We start from the raw sequence: 21,588 nt of genomic DNA on the forward strand, positions 1-21,588 counted from the left end.
GATTCTCTTTTAAGGCCCGATCAGAACCTCATGAAGCCCAACAACAGGAAGTGCCAAGTCCTGCCCTGAACAACCCCAGGCATCAGTAGATGCTGGAGGCCACCCCATTGAAAAGCAGCTTGGCAGAAAAGGACCTGGGAATTCTGCTAGACACCAGCACAAGGCAGCAAAGAGTCTCCTGGGCTGCACTAGGAGAAGCATTGCCAGCAGGTTGAGGTAGGTGATCCTCCCTCTCTCCTCAGCACTGGTGAGGCCACACCTGGAGTGCTGTGTCCAGTTCTGGGCTCGCCAATACAAGAGAGACATGAACATATAGGGGTCCAAAAAAGACCACAAGGACGATTAATGTATAAGAGCATCTCTCCTATGAGGAAAGATTGAGGAAGATGGGACTTGTTCAGCCTCAAGGAAATTAGGTTTAGGAGGGATCTTGTCAATCTATATAAATACCTGAAGGGAGGGAGCAAATGGCAGAGCCAGGCTCTACTCAGCAGTGCTCAGTGACAGGACAAGAGGCAACTGGCACAAACTGAAATACAAGAGATTCTATCTGAACGTCAGGAAACGTTTTTCACCAAGAAGGTGACCAAGCACTGGCACAAGCTGCTCAGAGAGGTTGCGGAGTCTCCCTCCTTGGAGATAATAAAAAGCCATCTGGACACAGTCCTGGGCAGCCTCCTCCAGGGGTCCGTGCTTAAGCAGAGGGGTTGGACCAGATGAGCTCCAGAGCCCACTTCCAACCTGAACTATTCCACGTTCAGCATACTGTTCGGGAGAGAAATCTAAGTCAAATTATAGACAGATGTGATCTCTGACCTCTGGCACCCAGAATACCCAGTCAATCTAGAGCTTCAGCTTTGATTTCACACCAACCTCAGGCACTATCAGTATATGAAGCCCAGCTCTTGCTTTCATAGGCATCCTTCCTTCTGTTCTCCTGGATGACATCTGCCCATAGACCTTTTGTGTTTGTTATGCCCTCCCTGAATTAAAATAATCCACATTTAGAAAGTTCAGAGATGATTCATAATCTCTAACCAATATATTAATATATACATTATGTTCAATATTATTGATATTCCAATACATATTTTGTGTATATGATGAATTATACATTACTAAAACTGCCATCACACTTTGTGCAGCTGTTACTGCTCTTCCCTGAAATTCAGTTTATGTGTTTGCTCCTAATCCTAAATTGTAATGAGAAGTTTCAGAGACTTAGCTGTGTTGAACAAAATCTTGACAGCCACCCTCCTCAGATCCGAAAGACCACCCTGACAAGCATTAAGAACTGGGAACCATGTACTTCTGTCAAAAGGACTGAACCAGACTTGCTCCCAGAACCAAGTGAATCCAGAGCTGATGATACATGGAAAAACACTAGAAAAGTTTTCTTCTGATCATGACTTGACACTTCTATTTTTAAGGTTTCTTCTCAGGTTTCTTTTTTTTAAGCTTCCAAAATAAAGTACTAGAACTCAAGAGCTCTAGAACTTCGGGAATTTCGCTATCGCTGTATATAAAATGTGCACACATCCTACAGAAACCAGTAATGTGAAGAAAAAAATCTTCAGCTAATCACCACAACCATTTTAACTCCAACAGAAAAGACCAGACATGACTCAGGCACAAGGACAAACCTTCTTACTCTTACATTAAAATCAGCCACAGAATGGAAGCAAGCAGTAGTCTGGAAACACGCCTTCACAGTTCTTTGCCTGTACAACTCTTCATCAATTTTTAATTTAGGTGCCACAGGTACTCAAGAGCAAGGTATGCGGAAACCTCACCAAACCAGGAACAGTTTTAATGGAGAGCTTCTCTCCTTTTTTCCTGAAAGCTAATGCTGTTGGACAGAGACCAGGAAAAACACCTTGTGCTTTGCCCTTGAAGGCTCACTACCTCTGAAATCCATGCAGTGATTTGTCTGGCAACATGAAAAAGCCCTGATCATACTGATGTTCCTTCTTCGCACCTTCACACCATGAAGGACAGCGAGACGCTGGAAACTAGCAAAGGAGCTTTGAAAAAGAGAGGACATAAAGGCTGGATGCAGCACAAGAACATTTAAATTGCAGTAAATTGTGCTGATCACAACACAAGCTGCACGAGTTTTGTAAGTGTTTGAAAAAATGCATCCAGATCAGCCTCAAAATATGGAATTATTATACTAAACTACAGGGCAAGATTAGAAGGATTACTGTCATTCACTATAGATCGGGTTACTGGCAAACAAGAGGACTAACAAAATGAAGCCTACAGAGCAGTTACCACTGTGGTATGTGATGGCAGCAGGAACACTGTTTCCTGAAGTTCTGCCAAGGCTGATGAGACAGTCCTTGGTATTGTTTGGGGCCTTACTGAACTCACATTTTCATTTGGTTAAGACTTTGAGCCAGCTGTTGATGTCATTACTGCAGCAGAACAGGAAAGGTGATGCTGTAGTTTGGATAAAATCCCCAATAGCAATAATAAAAAGCGCATCTTGAAATCTCCACCAGAAGCCTGTCCCACCTCCCTTCTTAAAACTGGAAGAAGAAATCCAAGACAAAGCTATAACAACACTTCATAGTATTCTCAAGTGTAAGTTCCAAGAAAATACAACTGCTGTGCCATGTTCTTCCAGGCCAGCATAAAGACTGCCCAAACCTTTTGCCAGCCACAAGTAAACTGCTAGTCAGTATTTTTAATATTGACTATAGAGTAAAAGAGCTGGAAACAACTTCAGTTTTAAACTATCCTTTATGATCACGTAAGATTTCTCAGTTACCTCATTCCCGTTTAGTATCTTCTTATAAAGCTATTTACCATAGAAATGGACACATTCTCATTGCCTGATGAAAAGGAAACATCTCAATCTGTGTATCTGTCTCCGTTATCTCTCAGCTACCCACTGGGGTACTCTGAAGGATTGCTTGTGCAAACTTCTCTGACCACAATACTCAATACACAGACATAGGCTTTCTATCAGCATGAAGCAAAGGTTAGGATACAGCTTGCAGCAGTTTCAGATATGCTTGCATTACAGCTACAACAGTGAAAGTCCACTTGAAGATAACAGTGATACAATTCTGACCAGCAAAGGGGAAAACCAACTTGGAAAGTAACTGAAGCCAAATTCACTATAACCAATACTGGAAGCACCAGAACCCATCCCTCCAGTACACAGGTTTTTGACAGAGCAATGAGGAAAGGAAGTGAGATACTAGGAAAAGCCATTTCTCGGGGACATAAATGAGCATGCTTGAAAGACAGAGATAGAAAAGCTAGCTGCAAGTCAATTAGAAAACACCTGTTTTGTTTTTTTTTTTTTTTACAGGAGCTGCCCCACTCCTCTCAGTCTCACTGAATGTACTGTTTCTGAATACTCTTCTCCCCAGAAAAATTTTGCATGGAAAGAAGGAGCAAATTACTTGCTTCTTTTGCAGAACAAAACCTGCTATTCAGAGGACCCTGCAGTTCCCTTTGACAAGAGCTGTCAGATCTGGCAGAGGCAGAATGAAAGATGAATTCAGGTCCTTTGACAAAAGGATCTTCAGTGAAAAACTAAAAATTAAGTCCCTTCTAAACATACAGATGCACCCTGACTAGAGAAAAAAAAGGTACGGAAGTAAATTACAGGCAGCATCTGTAATTTATGGCCTATTGTAGCATTATGATACTCGCCCACTATTACAGAAATCATACTTAAATAAGTTAGAGTTTTAATGATCCTGGAAGTCTCCTCTACTGCCAGCCTACAAAAACCATAATCCTCTGATCTCAGATTTGTTCAACCCAAATATTCTGCAAGAAACAGTAATATAAATCTAGCATTTTAATGCAATGTGTATGAATATTTAATATTCCATCTACATATTTAAATTATCCTACTACATTAACACTGCTATAGATAGAATATTTGGTAAAACCAACTAGTATGGTTAAATGTTCAAATTTTAATATTGTTTCCTAGCAAGTGTAAAACAATAGAAAACAGTTTCCATGTGAAGAATAAAGTCTACTTTAACAGAAGCAGCCAAGACCAGCTGCAAAAAATACAGAACATGTGTGCTTGACATTTATACAAAACCTTGCAGTAATAAAAGGTTGTGTCACTCACTGTATTTACAAGAAACTGCCCAATAGTTCATTACTGACCGCACTATCAGAATTGTTAAAGAAAGAAACAAAGAAACAAACAAAAACCCCACCCAAAACACAGCCACACAAAGCACCACAGCATCCTTGTCATGTCCTTCAGAAATCTGTCCTTAAGAAGTGGCCTTGTTTAAATTGCATGTGCTAGAAAATATACAACAGGACAAGGTTAGAAAAGTTGAATATTGTGGAAAAAATTTATTAGTCTATACAAGTCTTCTGAAACAAACCATTGGCTTTGATACAGTAAATTCAAGTGAATACTCATTGCAATAGTGTTTTCCCATACAGAAATTAAGAAGTCCTATAGCTTCCCATTTGTAATGTCTGTGATAGAAAGTTTTATTTCTGAACAAGTAGCTGCACAAAGCAGACGTGATAGAGATCTTCACAGCCACAGTGAGCTACAGTTTGAGACAGTTATATCACAAACATTTAGGAAAATTAGGCATCTGTACTGAAGTGTGGCAAACTGATTCACAATGAAAGAACAAAGGTGTCACTCAGACCATTTGCCAATAATGAAGACTTTCTATAGCAAGTCTAGAGCAGACTGTATCATAAAAACCTAGAGTGCAAGAGTACCACAAATTTAGTATATAAATATCACAGGATTAAAACTCCAGTTAAGCTATCAACTGAAGTAATAATTAAAAAGAAAAGAGGGTGTCTGCCAGCTTGCAAAGGAAGCTTCCAAAGCATCTCTTCAAGAAGGTGCTGATACCAACTACAGCCTGTGCCAAATTGTATTTTAGACAGCTCTGCTGAAAGACAGAAAATTATCAGATTTGTCTAAGTGCTGTATATTCTTGCTGGGTTTGATAAAAAAAAAAAGCACTTGACAGAAGAGATGAAATGTAACATTTATAGCTCACACTGTTTTCAAGATCTGTGCACACTATATAGTTCTATAGTTTCAAGAGCATTTAAAAATAAGACGAAGCGCAGACAATGTAGTAATGCTTGTTAGATTTGTTTAGAGTAGTTACACAATGAATGTATACAGTCATAAAATTTGTAGTGCATTTGTCCTTGCACATTATTTATGCTACTTATAAAAACCTGAAGATTGCAAATTGGGCATGCTTATCATAACATTTTCAAACTGGGAAAGCTGCAGAACATTGTTCCTAGAAGTGTTCACTGCCATGATACAAAACAAGTATGTGCAAACTGCAAGGTCCCTAAAAACAGCATTTCATGAATTTATGTACAGAAAGATGTCACTACCTGTTTAAATACACAAAGAATAAGCTTCCCAAAGTTTATAACATAGAACAATATCCACCACACGCTCCTCCTCCTCCATATCCTTCTTCCTTGCTTGATAATTTTACCCCTCGGTTTTGGCTCTCACTCTCCCACAGTCCAGGAGTCTGAATGATTTTTTCAACAAGCTCTTCAAAGGCACACTGTACACCATCACATGTTTTTGCACTTGCCTCTAGAGAAGGGATGCAAGAAGTCAAGTGTTAGCATAACCTGCTGTAACTCATTTAATGTTTCTCTTTCAGTTAAGTCTCAACGAACAACCTAGATTTAGGACTTCTACAATATATTCTATAACAAAATAGCAGTGCCAAAATTAACAGGTATGAAGATTTCTGTCACCACATAAGGCAGCACACCTCAGACTCTTGAATGACACTATAATATATGGTGACAGCTATAGCTGAGCCTTATTTTCTGTGGGAAATACTTCAGCAAAAAGAAAGGAGGGTTTTACTAACTTACAATGTTGGATAAACCTGGTTGCTGTGTATTCAGTTCTGTGTATTAGTCAGAACTGTTGTACCATCGTACCATAAGCAGCAAGAATCCATACTGTAAGATTCTGGGTCAGCCTCCATGATACAACTCGCCTGACAAAAAGCAATACAGGATCTCATTTCTTCCGCAGTCTGCAGAATTCTGTGTAATTTCACTTTGGCTAAGACCAAAAAATTTGCTTAAAGAGTATATTATGAGGACAACAGATAGCACCTGAAACTGTTTAGTCCCATTAGGGCTTGCCCTGTTGTCCTACAGAGCCATGCAGATACTTAGCACACATAGCATGCAGATATATATACATATAGTTTAATTTTCATGTTTCTATTCATCTTCCATGCAGTTAACAGCATGTGTCTTTGAACCTCTATTTCCAAATATGACATATGCAGTGAAAAAGAAACTCAGCAAGGTACTAGACAAAGACAGTCCTTAGTCAGAGATGAGGAATGTAACTCTCACTACAGGATATGTCAATGTACTGCTTTGCTACCAGAGTCATGCTATAAAGCAAGCCCTGCTGATCCTTAAATGAAGCATGTAATAAGCTTATGCATAAAAATCACTTCACCACATACTTTATCATTACAAGGCTTTGCCTACAAAACCCATCTCATTTTGCAGCAAGATGAGACCAACATATTTGCTCCAGTCATGATTACATCATTATTCAATCCCACCCACCATTTATAAGTTAATTATATTACCAACTATTTTTACATCCCAGTTCTAATACAGATGTCTGTCAAGAAATAGCTCTTTTACTATACCAAAAGCTGGTCCCTAGTAGCAGTTTTCCCTCTTTCATTTAGCTCGTGATTAATTTAGCAAGTTAGCTGGAAACAGAAATCAGACAAAACTCCAAACCTAAAACAGGTTTTGTCAGACCACAGTAGTCTGTTTCTGCCCTTAGTCCTTATGAATTTCAGCATAATCATCCCCAGTTAGAATAGGTATCTGGACATATTTGGAGACAATTAGAAAAAAGGGGGGGAATGTCTGCTCTCTTTGTACCTACTGCAGCTGAGAAATATCATCGGTTTGATTGTACATATAGACTATCAGTCCCACAGAGTGGTACTTCTCATTATGTAACAAAAATCAAGTAAGATCCCTGCAGGTATCTACAACATACCTATGAACAACATGGAATGTTTTCTTGCAAATTTGAGACCTTCATTTCTGTCAACGTCACGGTTTTCCTATAAGACATAGCATTAATATGCATTATTAACAAAATACACCAACAGAATACTTACTGCAGTTGAATTTGGTTTACCTTATCAATCTTGTTTCCAACTAGCATTTTCACTATGTCATTCCTTGTGCAGTACGTTTCCAGTTCATTTAACCAGTTATCCAGTTTGACAAAAGTATCTCTTCTTGTGACATCATAAACTGAAAAATATTAGCAATGTTATTCCCATACTATTGTTCCAAGAAATACAGCTTATATTACAAAAGTAACAAAAAATATGGCTTTTTGAATTAGAAAACTGGAGGAGTACTCAGGATTTTAATTCATATATTAAAGCAAGAACTGGAAAAAAAGTTGAACATCCACCAGCTCAGATTACCAATGATACCAAGGCAGAGTGACTCTAAAATTCAGTCATCGACTGTTAATGGATCAATTTATCTTGAAACATTCTAGCTTACAGGACAAATACTATGATTCTCCAACAAATCCTACACTTGCAAACTCCAGAAGTAGGATACTTATTTACATCACTACAAAGAAGGTATGTAAAGAGTATAGCATGTCCTTCTGTATCTAACTTAGTGATAATCAAGAGCTGTTTAACACCACTCCTACAGCTACTGATTTCAGTAAAACTGTAAACTGATCACTGGTATTTATAAGGATTTAGTGAACTACTGATTTTTCAGCATTTTAGTGTTTCAAACTATTTAGCATGTGTGTGGGATACAAGTAATAATCTGCTAGGAGCAGAAAGGGCTCACAAAAGAAAGCAAACTTCGTTAAACCTAAAATCAGCTACTCAGCAACTACCCAAGAGCTACTATTTCAAGCTATGAAAGTATTTTATCCTTCATTCTCACATCCTGTGTGCAGAGAGGCATAAACAGTTTGTTTCAGTTAAATCTATAGCTTTCCACAAACAACCTTATTTTTAGGAAGTTGTTAAACAGTCAGGAGAAGATTATTAAATAAAACAAGAAAGCAAATAGAAAGAGCAGAACTTTCTAGCTCCAAACCAGTGTTTGCCTACTTTTACAGCTTTCAACAATAAGTGGCAGGATCAGTGCCAGCAACTAGGTGACGTGACAAAACTTGCCTTGACAGTATTTTCCTATACCGGGAAGATACTGCAACTCAGACCTGGGAAACAGCACATACAAACCAAAACCTAACAGGAAGTCTAACTTTGAATAACCTCTCTCGTGAAACAATTTAACTGGACACGGGTTATCTTACCAAGAATCTCTCAAGTCAGATACAACTTAAAAGAAAAAAAAAAAAAAGGAGAGAAAAACTAGACTTACTTCCCTGCCCTTACTTTGGTTATCTCCTCATTTCTAGCAGTGGAGAAGTGGAACTTCAGAGGTGAGTGCCTATTTAATAGATTTCCATGTATGAAAGAAAAAAGACACTTCACCCTGAAGTTGCAATTACAGGTTTTGGCCTGGTTTTCTCCCACATAGATTGATGCTTTTTATGTTAGTCTTTTTTAAGTGATTTTGACTGTGTCACTCCCATCAGTATGGAGACACAAACAGCTGAAAATCCCAGCCAAACTCCACAGCGTTTATACTAATTTCATTAGGAAAAAGGAACAGAGAGAAGAAAAAAAAGTTGCGTACACACTCATACAGAAAGAATATACTGAGAAGTTTTTTTTCTTATTTTTCCTTGACTTTGGGCTTAGTAAGCACAGGCAAAGACCAAAGATCATAAAGAAAAGTCCTAGCAGCATAGGAACAGCTCTAAACTATACCTTCAAACAGCAGTATCTTTTAATCTCATGCAAAAATCAGTGGTTCTCAGGCCAACAAGACTAACTACATCAACAAGACAGCAGGCATCAAAATAAAGATCTTCTAATATATCAGTTGCTCAACACTGATACAATGATTTTCAGCATCAGTTAAAATACCATAGAAAGCTTTACAGGTTTGTATAACTCCAATGTATGAAAACCCCACAAATTTATTCAAAAATAGCATGCAAAGCTATACTTACCTAGGATAACACCTTGTGCACCTCTATAGTAACTGGGTGTTAACGTTCGGAACCGCTCCTGACCTGCAGTGTCCTAAAAAGCCATCCAGAACAATCCATTATTCAGAACTTGAGCAGAATCCAGTTTCTCTCTCAGGTATTCTGCTTCTAATGAACATATGAACTAAGGTCCAAAGTATATTCCACTACCAGATTAACTGAGTTTATACCCTTCCTTGCTGTTTTACTACATGTTAACTTTGAAATTTTATGTTGTCTGTTCTGGGAAACACTTTTAAACTGTTGGCTGTAGTAAATAACCGGACTATGTAGAAATAAGATAGCCACTTCTGCAAAAGCATTTATTCTGCAAGCTAGCACACCAGCAAGAAAGAAGCACAGGTGCAGTACTCAGATTTTGCAACAAGAATCAAAACCCATGGCAAGAAAACCAGTTCCCTCACTTCAATCACCCTGGTCCAATTATATTTGATTCTGTACCAGGGTAAACATATTTAACGTGCTACGACAGAGCAGAAGCATAGGAAATAAGTCAAAGGCTTTTCTTGGTTTTTAAGGGAAGTTGAATTTACATCCCCAAAGTGTTAACAGGTCTGAAAAAAACCCCACAAGTATTAGAATACTGTTTTCTTATTAGAGATTAAGTTACAGTGCACACTCGTTGCAGACTCTATGCACAGAAGATTTAAATAACTTCATCAGTTACCCCAGGTAAGAAGCAACACAGGAATTACTGTGGGTTCAAAAAGGTTCCCTGCCAAAGAACCTGAATAACTGAACTGGACTTCAAGAAAATCAGTCAATCCCACATATCTCAAAATGGGTTTGTGTCACCATTCAGCTTTACAAGCTTCTATTTTCCAGTTTACTGCAGAATCATTTCTTCATATTCACCAATACAAAAAAAGAGAAACCCCAAGTTAGGCCTATGTAACATTTTTCCATCCAACGTTCACTCATCATTCTGCTATAGGTCTAGTTTTCCTCCTACCTACATATTTTTCTGTCAACTTGCTGCAGTTATTTTCCTGGTCAAACCCATTTATTTTACTGATGATTACTATTGTGACATCAAGACATAAGTCCTGTTTGTTAGTCAAGATATGAAACACCTTCAAAGCACCAGAAGCATGGCAATATATATTTCATGTTCCACTACTACTTCCCAAGAAAATAACAACTTGCTTATCTTGGACATCTTGCTTATGAGAAACAAGGTTTTATTCTTGCCTGCTACAAGCAGTCACAACTAAGTCTGCATATTTAAAAGGTGCTTTGAGTCACACAAGCATGGAGGCTGGTTTGCAGAATGGAGAATGTTTTTAAAAAAAGGCCTGGAAGTACTCTTCTTTCTTCACTTGCCATGAATTTAGAAGTTCTACTTTTAACAGTTAAAAACTCTTAAGGCTAAGATTACAAATACTGCTTCTCCCTCCTTCAGATGCACCTGCTACAAGAAAGACTGACCTCAAGCCTCTAAAAACCCTTGTATGAGTGCTATGACATTTTAGGATAAAAGTCATTTTGTGGTAAAATTTGAGCATAAACTGAGCATGCAACAGTAATGCTTAGCCTATTAATACACTACTGAATTTTGCCTAAAACATTTAGGTTAAGAAGTGCACCCTTTTAAAGCCTGTTAAGTATAGACAAGAATGATGCATACAGGGAAGTCTCAGCTTAGTGAAGGCTAAGACTTTGGAAGTTAAGCAATAAATTACTCATTTTAAAAGAAATCTAGGAATGGCCACATACACTGTGTTGAAGTCTGATTTAGTACTATTTCATTTCTCCTTTTCCCTAATCCTATCACAACCAGACTTGGAATCAGTGCTGCAGAAGAAGCTCATAAGCAACAGAAGTGCCCAATTAAACAGTTGTTCCACAGTTAATTCCACCTTCTGAATCATTCATTATTAACCTCTCACTCCTCCAAATCACCTTCATATTAAATAGAAAAGTATTCTATACAAACTACATTACACAAGCCATCATTATTCCTAAGGCAAAGCAATACATTAAGAAGTTAGGAGACACTTACCCATATTGCCAGTTTAGCTTTGTTTCCATCAACAGAAATAGTTTTCACCTTGAAGTCCACACCTAGAGAAGGAAATATATTTCAGTTCTTCAAACATACTATAGCTATTTTTGAAAGAGAAAGTAAAGAGAAAATAAAAAACAAACTGAGAACACATTGTGCTTTGAAAGGAGCAGGAAGAATTTCATTGGCTATTTATGAAAATTGCTTCTAAACTCAACGGTTCTGCTACAGACAGGATTTTGCAAAAGCCTAAGGGCCTTTTCAGCCATTGACTCAAAATGCAGTAAGTACTTATGGAAGTAAGGCAAATACTACATTTCCTGTATTAAAGCACATATTCCAGGACAAATATTCAAGTTTATAATTCAAATGGGTTAACTTACATTTTGTCTCAAACAAAAGACAGACTAGGAATAATGTGGGGGCCTACTAGGATGCTGGAGAATAACTCTTCATCAAGGACTGTACCAAATGGAAAAGGGGCAAAAGGTTCTGATTTGAACAAGTGAGATTCAGGTTAGATATAATAAGTTCTTCACTGTGAGGGTGATGAGGCACTGGAACACGTTGCCCAAAAAAGTAGTCCTTTACAACCCAAACCATTCTGTGATTCTATGAAGTTTCTACTTGCTACTAATACATGTTTTCTCCTTGAGTATATCCATCATCTTGAGGAACAACATACTTTCAAAATAAAGAAGTAAGCTGCAGTCAGGTAACTATATACTCCATTTCCTATCTTAAACAACCTGACCAAGGCCCGCCAAGGTGATCATGCAGAGGTAAACCATTTAAGGAGACACTCATCTACTCTATGACTCTATCCTGTGAGAAGTAATGTTATATGAAAATAATTCCTCTAATAAAGATGTCAAATAAGCTTTAAATAATTTGAACACATAGTATATCTCTTACAGGGATTCCAGCAATACCAGGAACTCCCCAATACCATGTTCCATGACCAAGAATTAAAAAACAAAACAAAAAATGTCAAGCCAAGGTGTGCAAGATGTTAATGACTACAAATTTGAAGGATATAGCAACACACATCAGTTTGAAAAGCTGAAGACAGCTATGATCCCTTTTGCTGTAATTTAATCCTTAGGTTACCAATAACAAGTAACAGGAAGTATGTTTCAGTTATTTCAGAGCAACTCTCAGTCCTCAAGAGGCAGCAGCCCTGAAAGGAACTAATAGTGTGGAAAGTTGATACACTTGAAAGCTGTTCATGTAAAGGTAACAGCAATCTCTTTTGCACTTTAATTTACAATGGTAGCCATCTGCTACAATAATTTTTGTTTAACTATTCTTATACAAAACATGTAAGCAGGGCGTCATGATCAGCAAACTGTGCTTATAGTTCCAAGGCCATGCAGATTACAAACAAGTGCAAACAGCTGCCAAAATATGTTCAGCTTAGCAACAGAAGGTACACAGGATGTTTAAGGAAGCACACATTGCAAGCAGATTTACAGCTTCACTGCAACTGAGGTTTAAAAGGCTTTTTTCTCTTTATTTCAAGGAAAACTCTACCAAGCTACGTTAACTTTTGCAGTAACTGAACAGAACTCTATTTTTTTTCGGGGATTAATTCCTAGTCCCTAACCTAGCTTATCTCTTCTTCCACTGTAATAGTGCATTTCTTTCCGTAAACTGTAAAAATAGCCATTGTTCAGCCAGGATGTCCAACAGCTCAGAATGCATTCTTTTATCAATTCGTCTGACATCAAAACCTGTAGCTGCAGATATTACAAGTCTGTCACATACTTGATGCAACAAATGAAAGGTATGTCAAAGTAGTTTCAAGAAGGAAAACTTTCTTCCTTAGGACAAATGACTAAATGATATTTTGAAGCCACAGTATCCTTCTCATTCAGTAAACATTCACTATCTTGTGCCTGAACAGTTAACAGAATGTACATATACACCTTTCGCCAGCCTTGCTGTGGGCTTAAAATTAACAGAGGCTTTAAATTCTGCATAAGCAATGCAAGTAAATTAAGAATCTGAAGTAGTGAATAAATCCTATGTGATAGACTTATTATTGAAAAGCAGAAGTATTAAAACTACCTAAGAGCACATCAAAGTATATCCTGTGAAATAATCAAATGGCAAACACAGTTCTAGCAAAGCAAGGAGTTCAACACATATAAAAGCAAGTTTAAAAAAAAATAAACCAAAAAAAACAACTTTCTAATAACTACATTTTTTATTACTGATCTGCCACAAATGAGGAAAAGTAGAAAAAATGCAGGGCTAAGAAAATCTTGTTCAATTGAATAAACAGGGTACTTAGGTTCCCTAAATACTTCAGTGAAACACAGACATATTTGTGTGGCATGTCAGTTCTGAGCTTTCAAGAGTGATGTTTCTACCCTTGACAACAGAAAGTGCTTTCCACCATGTCCTGAAGGAAGCCAGAAGCAAGACAGCTCTATGATACTGTACTCCTGTGTTGACACCTACATGACCTGGCACTACACACTAACCTACTATAGACTTACAGTCTGCAAGGAATAGCTCTGCTGCCGGCATGTTGCTCTCACATTTAGCTCAATGTGCCATGCTGTATTTACAGGAAGTATAAGATGAGCTAGAGTGTATTATTTGTGGGGCAGGTAACTGACAAGTTTGACAGCTTAAAGTTGGAGGACTCCAAGTGCAAGGAAGGCTAAAAAGTTATGAGACGTCAGATCTGTGCAAAACATCACTTATGAAATAGGAACTGCACTGAACACTTATCTAGAATCTCTCATAAAAACAGCAGGCAAGTAAAGACAAGCATAAGCAGAAAGAACAGAAAATACTAGGTTATATGTAGTCTAATAAGATCCATGTGATGAAACCCAGCAAACGTGCCAGAGAATGCAAGGTGATCCTACTACAGGCAGAGTAGGATCTGCCAGTACCAAACCTTGAGTTGTTGCTATGTAACAGCTAACACAGCTACCACACATTGCTGTTGTGCATTTTGACAAATCCCAGAGAATTACTTCAAGAAGTAATTCCTTAATTTCTCAAATAGTGCACTGATGCCAGTTTTTGTAAAGAGTATTCTGTTGTATGAACAGCAGAATGAAAAACCCAATACAGATGCCCACAATGACACCAAATTAGTCTATTGGTATTCAAAACATGATGAAAGCTAAAGTAGCTATTCTGCACTGACTTCCTGGCCCATATGGTTGACATACCAAGAAAGTGACATGATTTGAAGCGTATATTGTGTCAAAACTACTTAGATTATAACACAAGATTGCCATCTTCAACACCTGATCTGCTCCACTCCCGTTTCCTTCCATGCTATCTTCCCTCATGAACGGAGGTAAGGCTACTTGCACAAGTACAATTTTATGAGCAGTGAAATGAACAAAAATAGGCCTCTCCCCTTGGCTGCTCAGTGCTTTATGTGAAATAGTACCCCTGTATCTTATTAACATTAACAAAAATTAGATCAATTTACTGACTTCTTGAGCAATTAAACACAGCTGGCTTTGTTTGCCAACAGCTGAACTCAAACAATTTTATACAAGTCCTTAGCCAGAAATCTTCCTACAGAGGTAGTAAAAAATGCAAGTGAGATGCATTTTGTGTAAAAGTCATCTCTATTTTTGATTACTTCAGTTATTAATTTGGCACAGAGCTGCATCACCTTCTTTGAAGTTTCATTCTGCTTTATTGTATATAGATATTGTATATAGATATAGTATATTCTGCATTCTGGGTCACACTACGAGCACAACTGACTTCACCCTTGGTAGGTACCATACGAACATAGCAAGGACATCACTGCTTTTTTCCCAGCAGCTCATAGATTCTTGGCTTTCTTCCCTTCTTCAAGACAGAGAAGTTACCAAGGGACTAAGCAGGTCCCAAAAAAGCCACATTGTAATTTCCTCCCTATAAAGGAGAAGCAGAAACCACACAGAACCTAGTGCAGTATAGCATTGCCAGGATTTGCAAGACCTAACATCCCATTTTAAAGGGAGTCTTCAGTCTTCTTAAGATAGCTACCAAGTGTCATATTACATTGAGCACAAGTTCTGGACAGCAATATTGCTGTTCAAACAACTTGAGAGTTATCTTGCAGAAACAAACAAACAAATAAATAAATAAATAAAAGAAAAAATCAGCAGGAGACGTAGCAGTAGCTCTTACATTTCTATTTTAGCCTGAAACACAAGCAAACAGAAAACTGCAGGTTGTGCCACCAGAGCTTTTTACTGCTCATACCTATCACTTCCATCTTCACGGTGAAAGGTGACACTTGTATCTGTTTTCCAAGCCAAGGATATATTTTTGCATAAAGAGGACAAATACAGGCGAATACAGTCAGTGCCCTAACCAATAAGTGCTACATCCTGGAACTGCATCCACATTATTTTTTCGCTACAAGGAACCAGACATGTCTGAACTTCACTACCAGTCAGACAAGTCTGAACAAGCTACCGTTTTGTCCTGAAAGAGACATAAATTTTTCTAATGTAACATCAGCACAATACTTACCAATGGTTGCTGCAAGTTCCGGGTCAAATGTATCATCTGTGAATCGCAGCAGAAGGCTGACAAGAGAGGAAGAAAAATAAGAGTTGCTATTACTGCAGCATACCCATAGCTTGCCCCAAAGTCTGTAAATTACAAGTCTGAAAGTATAAACAGGATTACACAACTAAATAAAAACACAATTCATTTCCCCTTAATTTCTCTCCTACAACAGCCAAAGAAGGGAACATGAAAAAAACGCAGCAGACATGCTTTGCTAGAATAGCACAGGACTCTTCTATGCCTAGAAAAGTTAGGGTTGGAAAGGACCTTAAGATCATCTAGTTCCAATAGCCCCTGCCATGGACAGGGACACCTTACACTAAACCATGTCACCCAAGGCTTTGTCCAAGCTGGCCTTGAACGCTGCAAGGAATGGAGCATTCACAACTTCCTTGGGCAAGCCATTCCAGTGCCTCACCACCCTCACAGTAAAGAACTTCCTCCTTATACTTAATCTAAGCTTCCCCTGTTTAAGTTTGAACACATTACCCCTTGCCCTATCACTACAGTCCCTAAAGAGTCCCTCTCCAGTATTCTTAGAGGTCCCCTTCAGATACTAGAAGGCTGCTATGAGGTCTCCATGCAGCCTTTTCTTCTCCAGGCTGAACAGCCCCGACTTTCTCAGCCTGTCTTCATATGGAAGGTGCTCCAGTCCCCTGATCATCCTCGTGGCCCTCCTCTGGACTTGTTCCAGCAGTTCCATGTCCAACATAAAAATATGTTGAGGACACCAGAACTGCACACAATACTCCAAGTGAGGTCTCACAAGAGCAGAGTAGAGGGGCAGGATCGACTCCTTCAGCTGCTGGTCACACTGCTTTTGATGCAGCCCAGGATATGGTTGGCCTTCTGGGCTGCGAGCGCACACTGTAGCGGCCTCATGATCAGTTTTCATCAACCAGCACCCCCAGGTCTTTCTCTGCAGGGCTGCTCTGATTCTCTTCTCTGCCCAACCTGTAGCTGTGCCTGGGACTGCTTCAATCCAGGTATAGGACCTTGCACTTGGCATGGTTAAACTTCATGAGGTTGGCATCAGCCCACTTCACAAGTGTGTCAAGGTCCCTCTGGATGGCATTCCTTCCCTCCAGTGTATCAACCGAACCACACAGCTTGGTGTCATCGGCAAACTTGCTGAGGGTGCACTCAATCCCACTGTCCCTGTCACCAACAAAGATGTTGAACAAAATCTAGTCTATGACCAAGTATGGCTATTTGAAAACAAAGCACCAAGTTGTAAAATCAGTTGCCCGAACATTCACATGGTCTGCTTCTCCAAGCATTATCTTATCCTGTTTTGGCTGTCACAGAATTCAGTACAAAAGATTTTCTTTTCTTTGAAGTTTCATATTGCCTCACCCAGCATCTCTAAGTTTGAGAGGAAAGTCAGCTTGTCACCCCAGAAATAACTCTTTGAACTGGACACACAGCAGAACAGTAAGGAACAGAATTATCTCACCACAGTCTTACCATTTTTTATCTTTTTATAAGTACTGTCACACAAACAACATTTCCTCCTATGCTTATGGATACATTTGCTACCAGAAGAGCAGCAGCTACAAATAAGACTCATCAGGACATCACACTGGAGTAGTAGCGTCCCTCAAAGAAGTGCCCTTAAAGCCACTGTCCCAGTGCCAAATGTAATTATTTTGGCAAGAGACAAAAGATTCAGCATATGGTTTTTAAAATCACCAGTCTTGTGCCTCTGTGGTAAGTGTATATTACCATGTGGCAGGCAGCTGTTTGCTATGACTGACAGCTTCTATTCATTTCCACACCAGAGAAACAAAACAAAGCCCTATTTATTTTTTGGTGTGTCCCTATCCTCCCCTTTTTCCCCTCCTCTCTTCTTTCTGTATGTGAATTTAGCTGCCAAGTCCTTTTCAGCATTTGAACACAGTCCTGCATTAACAGAAAAGCAACTACTGAAATTCTTTTACTTCAATAAGGCTGGGTGATAACTCCAAAGATAACCAGAGACCAATCTTTTCTTTCCTACTGCAGAACCCCTAAACCACATGGTAGCTTTATCAAATAATAATTAAAACTTTTAAAAAAATATAATTTGATAGCACATCGGTTTTTACTGCTACCTTCAGACAGTTGTATCAGGATGCTATTTAAGAGCAGCTATTTTTAGTTGCAACCAAGACTGGTTTCACACAAACAAAATACGGATCCCCCAGTCTGCCACCAGAATAAACACATCAGTTTACAAGTCCTGAGTTCTAAATCCAGCCAACTTCTACTTTCCCCACCTTTCTTTCATATGCAGATATCCTCTTCCACAAAGTACAGCACATTCACAGGGATCAGGTTTAAGTCAGGACTCCAGCGACTTACTACAACCATGCTAATACAAGCTTAACATCTGACTTTTCCTAAAGTAATAGGCAAGTGACACAAATTCAGAAATACCTCAATAAAAGTTTCTGTACCTGAAAAACTGCAGTGTTACTGTTTCATAGCAATTTATTTTCTCTACATAAAGTCTCTTTTTAACAACTTTACTGGCATAACGAAATAACCACACAAGTAGGTATACAAAGCCATTGTCCATACTATTTGTCTGAGGATAAAAAAATTTCCATATGGAAAAAAAAAATTCCACTTATAAAAGATGACCTCAACTAAAAGAAATTTGCTCATGTCTGTCACCAGAGGCCTACTGTACTAGATTACCAACTCAGTAGGCAATGCAAAGGAGTGGCTAACAGATTTTTAACAGATACTTTTGGAAGTTTTTGTTTAGTTTGGGTGGGGTTTTTCTTTGTTATGATTGCTGTAGTTTTCTGTTTAATTAGCAACATATGTTATTAAGGGTCATAGTAGAAATCTGATCACTGCCATAAAAATCACCAAATGCAACATGACTAGCATAGTACATTCTCAGATGTCACTTATATCCCACTTCCTTTAATAAGAACTGTGACACTAACATAAAAAAAGTTTAAAAGTACTAGAAGGCATAAAAGGTAACAAACAAAAGCCATGAGAAGGGCAGGGCATGGGAGGGGCAAGGAGGAAACCAACCTCAAAGTACTCGGGTAACAGTGTAACTAGCAGAAGAATTAGTGGCATAACTACTTCACCGGTTATTTTAGACGCCCCTGTGCTCCCTCTGCACCCAGTGCAGGGTCATGTGTGACTCTTATTATGTACAGGATCAATCCCAATGGGCATACACCAGCGCCGCCCTCCCCTCCCGGGGCCGGGGGAGGGCTGCGGAAGGGGCTGGCAGCCCTGGGCGGGGACAGCCTCTCGCCTGAGGAAGACTGGCTGAGAAGGGGCGAGGGATCCCCCCAGCAGGGCCTGCACCTCCTCAGGGTAGGCCGCGGACAGGCCGGGCGGCCGCGGAGGCAAAGGTGGCGTCGTCCAACGCGGCGCCACGGGGGGCTAGGCCGGACCCGGCCGGTGCCTCGCGTCGTGGCAGCAGAGGCTGGGGGAGGGGTGCGCCCCCTCACCTGGATTTGCCGACGCCGCTCTCGCCAATGATGAGGATCTTCAGGGTAGTCAGCACGTCCTCGTCCATCCCGTCAGCGCACCCGGTCCGGTCCGACCCGGTCCGGCCTGGCTCAACCGCGACAGACGCTCCGCTGCGCAGGCTGCGGCGGCACGGCCTGCGCCTGCGCAACCCGCCACCCCTACTCGAGCGCCCCCTCGCCGCCTGCCTGGCGCATGCGCCTACAGTGCGCCAGCGGCGGGGGAGAGGCAGGAAAACACTGCCGCCCCGGCGGAGGGTGCATGTGCTGGGGCCGGGAGCCGAGCTGAGCGCACGGTGGTTGTTTACAGCTGGCTGGGGAGACCGGGTGGTAGGGGACTGCTCAGGGGTTTTCAGTGTCTGTTGTTGTCAGGAATCGGGGTCGTTGGAGGAAAGAAACCGGATAAAATTTCAGGGAAGAAGACTTCAGGAGCACAATGGTAGCTGGGCAGCTCCCTGTGCCGGAGCAGAGCAAGCAGCTGCCTCTCGAGGCTACAGCTAGTCAGGAACCCACCACCAAAAAAATCCAAGGGTCGTTTGATCAGTACTTCCTCCTTCATCCGTCAGAGTAAATGACACTACATGCTTTTCTGTCAGCAGAATCTGCCATCCTCCATTAAAAGCCCTAAATGCTTTTCTAAATTTGTTTCAGATGTTTGCCTCTTTATAACCAATGTGGCTAACGTGCTGTCACGCTTGAAACCTACATCAGGCCATGTGTAAGCAAGTGCAACTCTTAAACACATGTCTGATGGGGGTCTGAAATGCTCCTCGGCCTATGCTACAGTCCTTGGGCCAGCTGTTCACGTCCAAAGATGAACTCCATAGTACACGAAATGGCCTTAGGTTCTTGGCAGTCACACCGAGTGGAAGAGATGAAGCCACGTCGCAGTGTGCACAAGGCAGGTGTGCCTGTGAGGCTGCGGTGGAGTTTTGTCAGCGTGCTGGCTGCAGAGGGCACAGTTCTAGCAGAAGCCTGGGTTTGCTGGGCAGTTGCCTTCAACCGAATTACAGGGTCAGCAGAGCAACTGTTGTTTTGTGTCTGTGGTAAACACTTCTGGTGCCTGGCTCCTTCCCCTTGCAGAATCTGATCTGCCTCTTTTACCCCAGAAAACCAGCTCCCAGGATGAGTGCAATAACAATAATTATCCTATTAAATTATGGAGGCATATTCTATAATTAACATGTGCAATTGACTGGCAGTGTTTATACCAGGACCGTGCCTATTCATTAGTAATTATCAGAGTTTTATTGAAGGTGTGACTTAGTTTTCCTGCTTTGGATTGTGTTTTGCAGTCATACAAGAAAGCAGTATGTTGATATTCTAGGTTTTGCTGAAGCATGTTGGATCTGTGAGGTTTTAGTGTGAAACAGGGTGAGAATTAGAATTTGGAGAGTGGACCCAAACAGCAAAGTATTCTACTAAGGATGCTGAATCCCAGAGAGTGTTTGTATTCTGGGACTTGATTTATTCCTCCCCCCCACCCACCCCCCAGTGTAACCATAGAATCAAGATATTCAATATGGATATTAGTCCTGATTCTATACCTTACTCAGAATGAAAGGCTGGCCAGGATGGCATTCAGATTCTTGACCTTAATGATAAGCAGACACCAAAAAGCAGTCAAAGCCTGCCCTAACAGCTCATGCTATGGATGTGATGCTTTAGACCTTCCTAAGCATAACCTCTGAGAATAGGCATTTCTCCATGTTGTCCTCCTTCACATGGAACTACATAGTTCTCTCAGTCTGAGATTGGATCTGTGTGCTGCAGTCAGCCTGTCTGTTGCCTGGGTATCTATTTTAAGTCTGGAAAGCCAGGCAGTGTTATGCATTTTTCATCCCTATTATAGGAGGCAATGGTAGTAGATGATTGAAGTAGCCCAAACTTTAAATACTTCAAAATAAGAACATTATTTATCCACTGAAAGATGTGCAATAATCAGGGCAGAATCATAGAAAGTGCTGGGTTGGAAGAGACCTTAAAGATCACCTAGTTCCAACGTCATTGCTACAGGGAGGGACACCTTCCATTAGACCAGGTTGCTCAAAGGCCCATCCAGCCTGGCCTTGCATCACTGGCCTGGCCTTGATCACTATCAATTCTTTGTAATTCATTGAAGATGAGCCACATCTTGTTTATAAGAATCCTAATTTTACTTCCATATTGCCTTTTTCATCCAAAATGCACTTGTTTTCCTATTGAGCTTTTGTAGGGTTTCTTCAGTGAAACCGTCTCTGGTTTGGGAGAGACTTGTTGGGAGACTAGTCTGCTGCAATTCTTGCATATCTGCCTGTTATCTTGCATGCTTTTCACTACTCATCAGGAGTCCTCACTTACTCGTGACAGCCCAATCCCTTTCTTTAATAAAGCTGGAGGTTCATCTGATTGGGGGTTTT

At 40.2% G+C, this 21,588-nt stretch overlaps 1 protein-coding gene across 1 annotated transcript; it reads right to left on the bottom strand.

The window, feature by feature from the left end:
* Positions 1 to 4,316: 4,316 nt before the first annotated feature.
* On the bottom strand, positions 4,317 to 19,353 carry RAB18 (RAB18, member RAS oncogene family). The gene is made up of 7 exons (XM_005152992.3): positions 19,172 to 19,353; positions 15,669 to 15,724; positions 11,160 to 11,221; positions 9,119 to 9,191; positions 7,193 to 7,311; positions 7,049 to 7,115; positions 4,317 to 5,587 (listed from the first exon to the last, which is right to left on the bottom strand). Exons 1-7 carry the CDS (start codon positions 19,237 to 19,239, stop codon positions 5,409 to 5,411), a joined length of 624 nt encoding a protein of 207 aa, XP_005153049.1. The 5' UTR covers positions 19,240 to 19,353; the 3' UTR covers positions 4,317 to 5,408.
* Between the last annotated feature and the right edge of the window lie 2,235 nt (positions 19,354 to 21,588).

This window comes from Melopsittacus undulatus, chromosome 1 (genome assembly GCF_012275295.1).
Source record: "Melopsittacus undulatus isolate bMelUnd1 chromosome 1, bMelUnd1.mat.Z, whole genome shotgun sequence".
In the NCBI taxonomy this organism is placed as follows: Eukaryota; Metazoa; Chordata; class Aves; order Psittaciformes; family Psittaculidae; genus Melopsittacus; species Melopsittacus undulatus.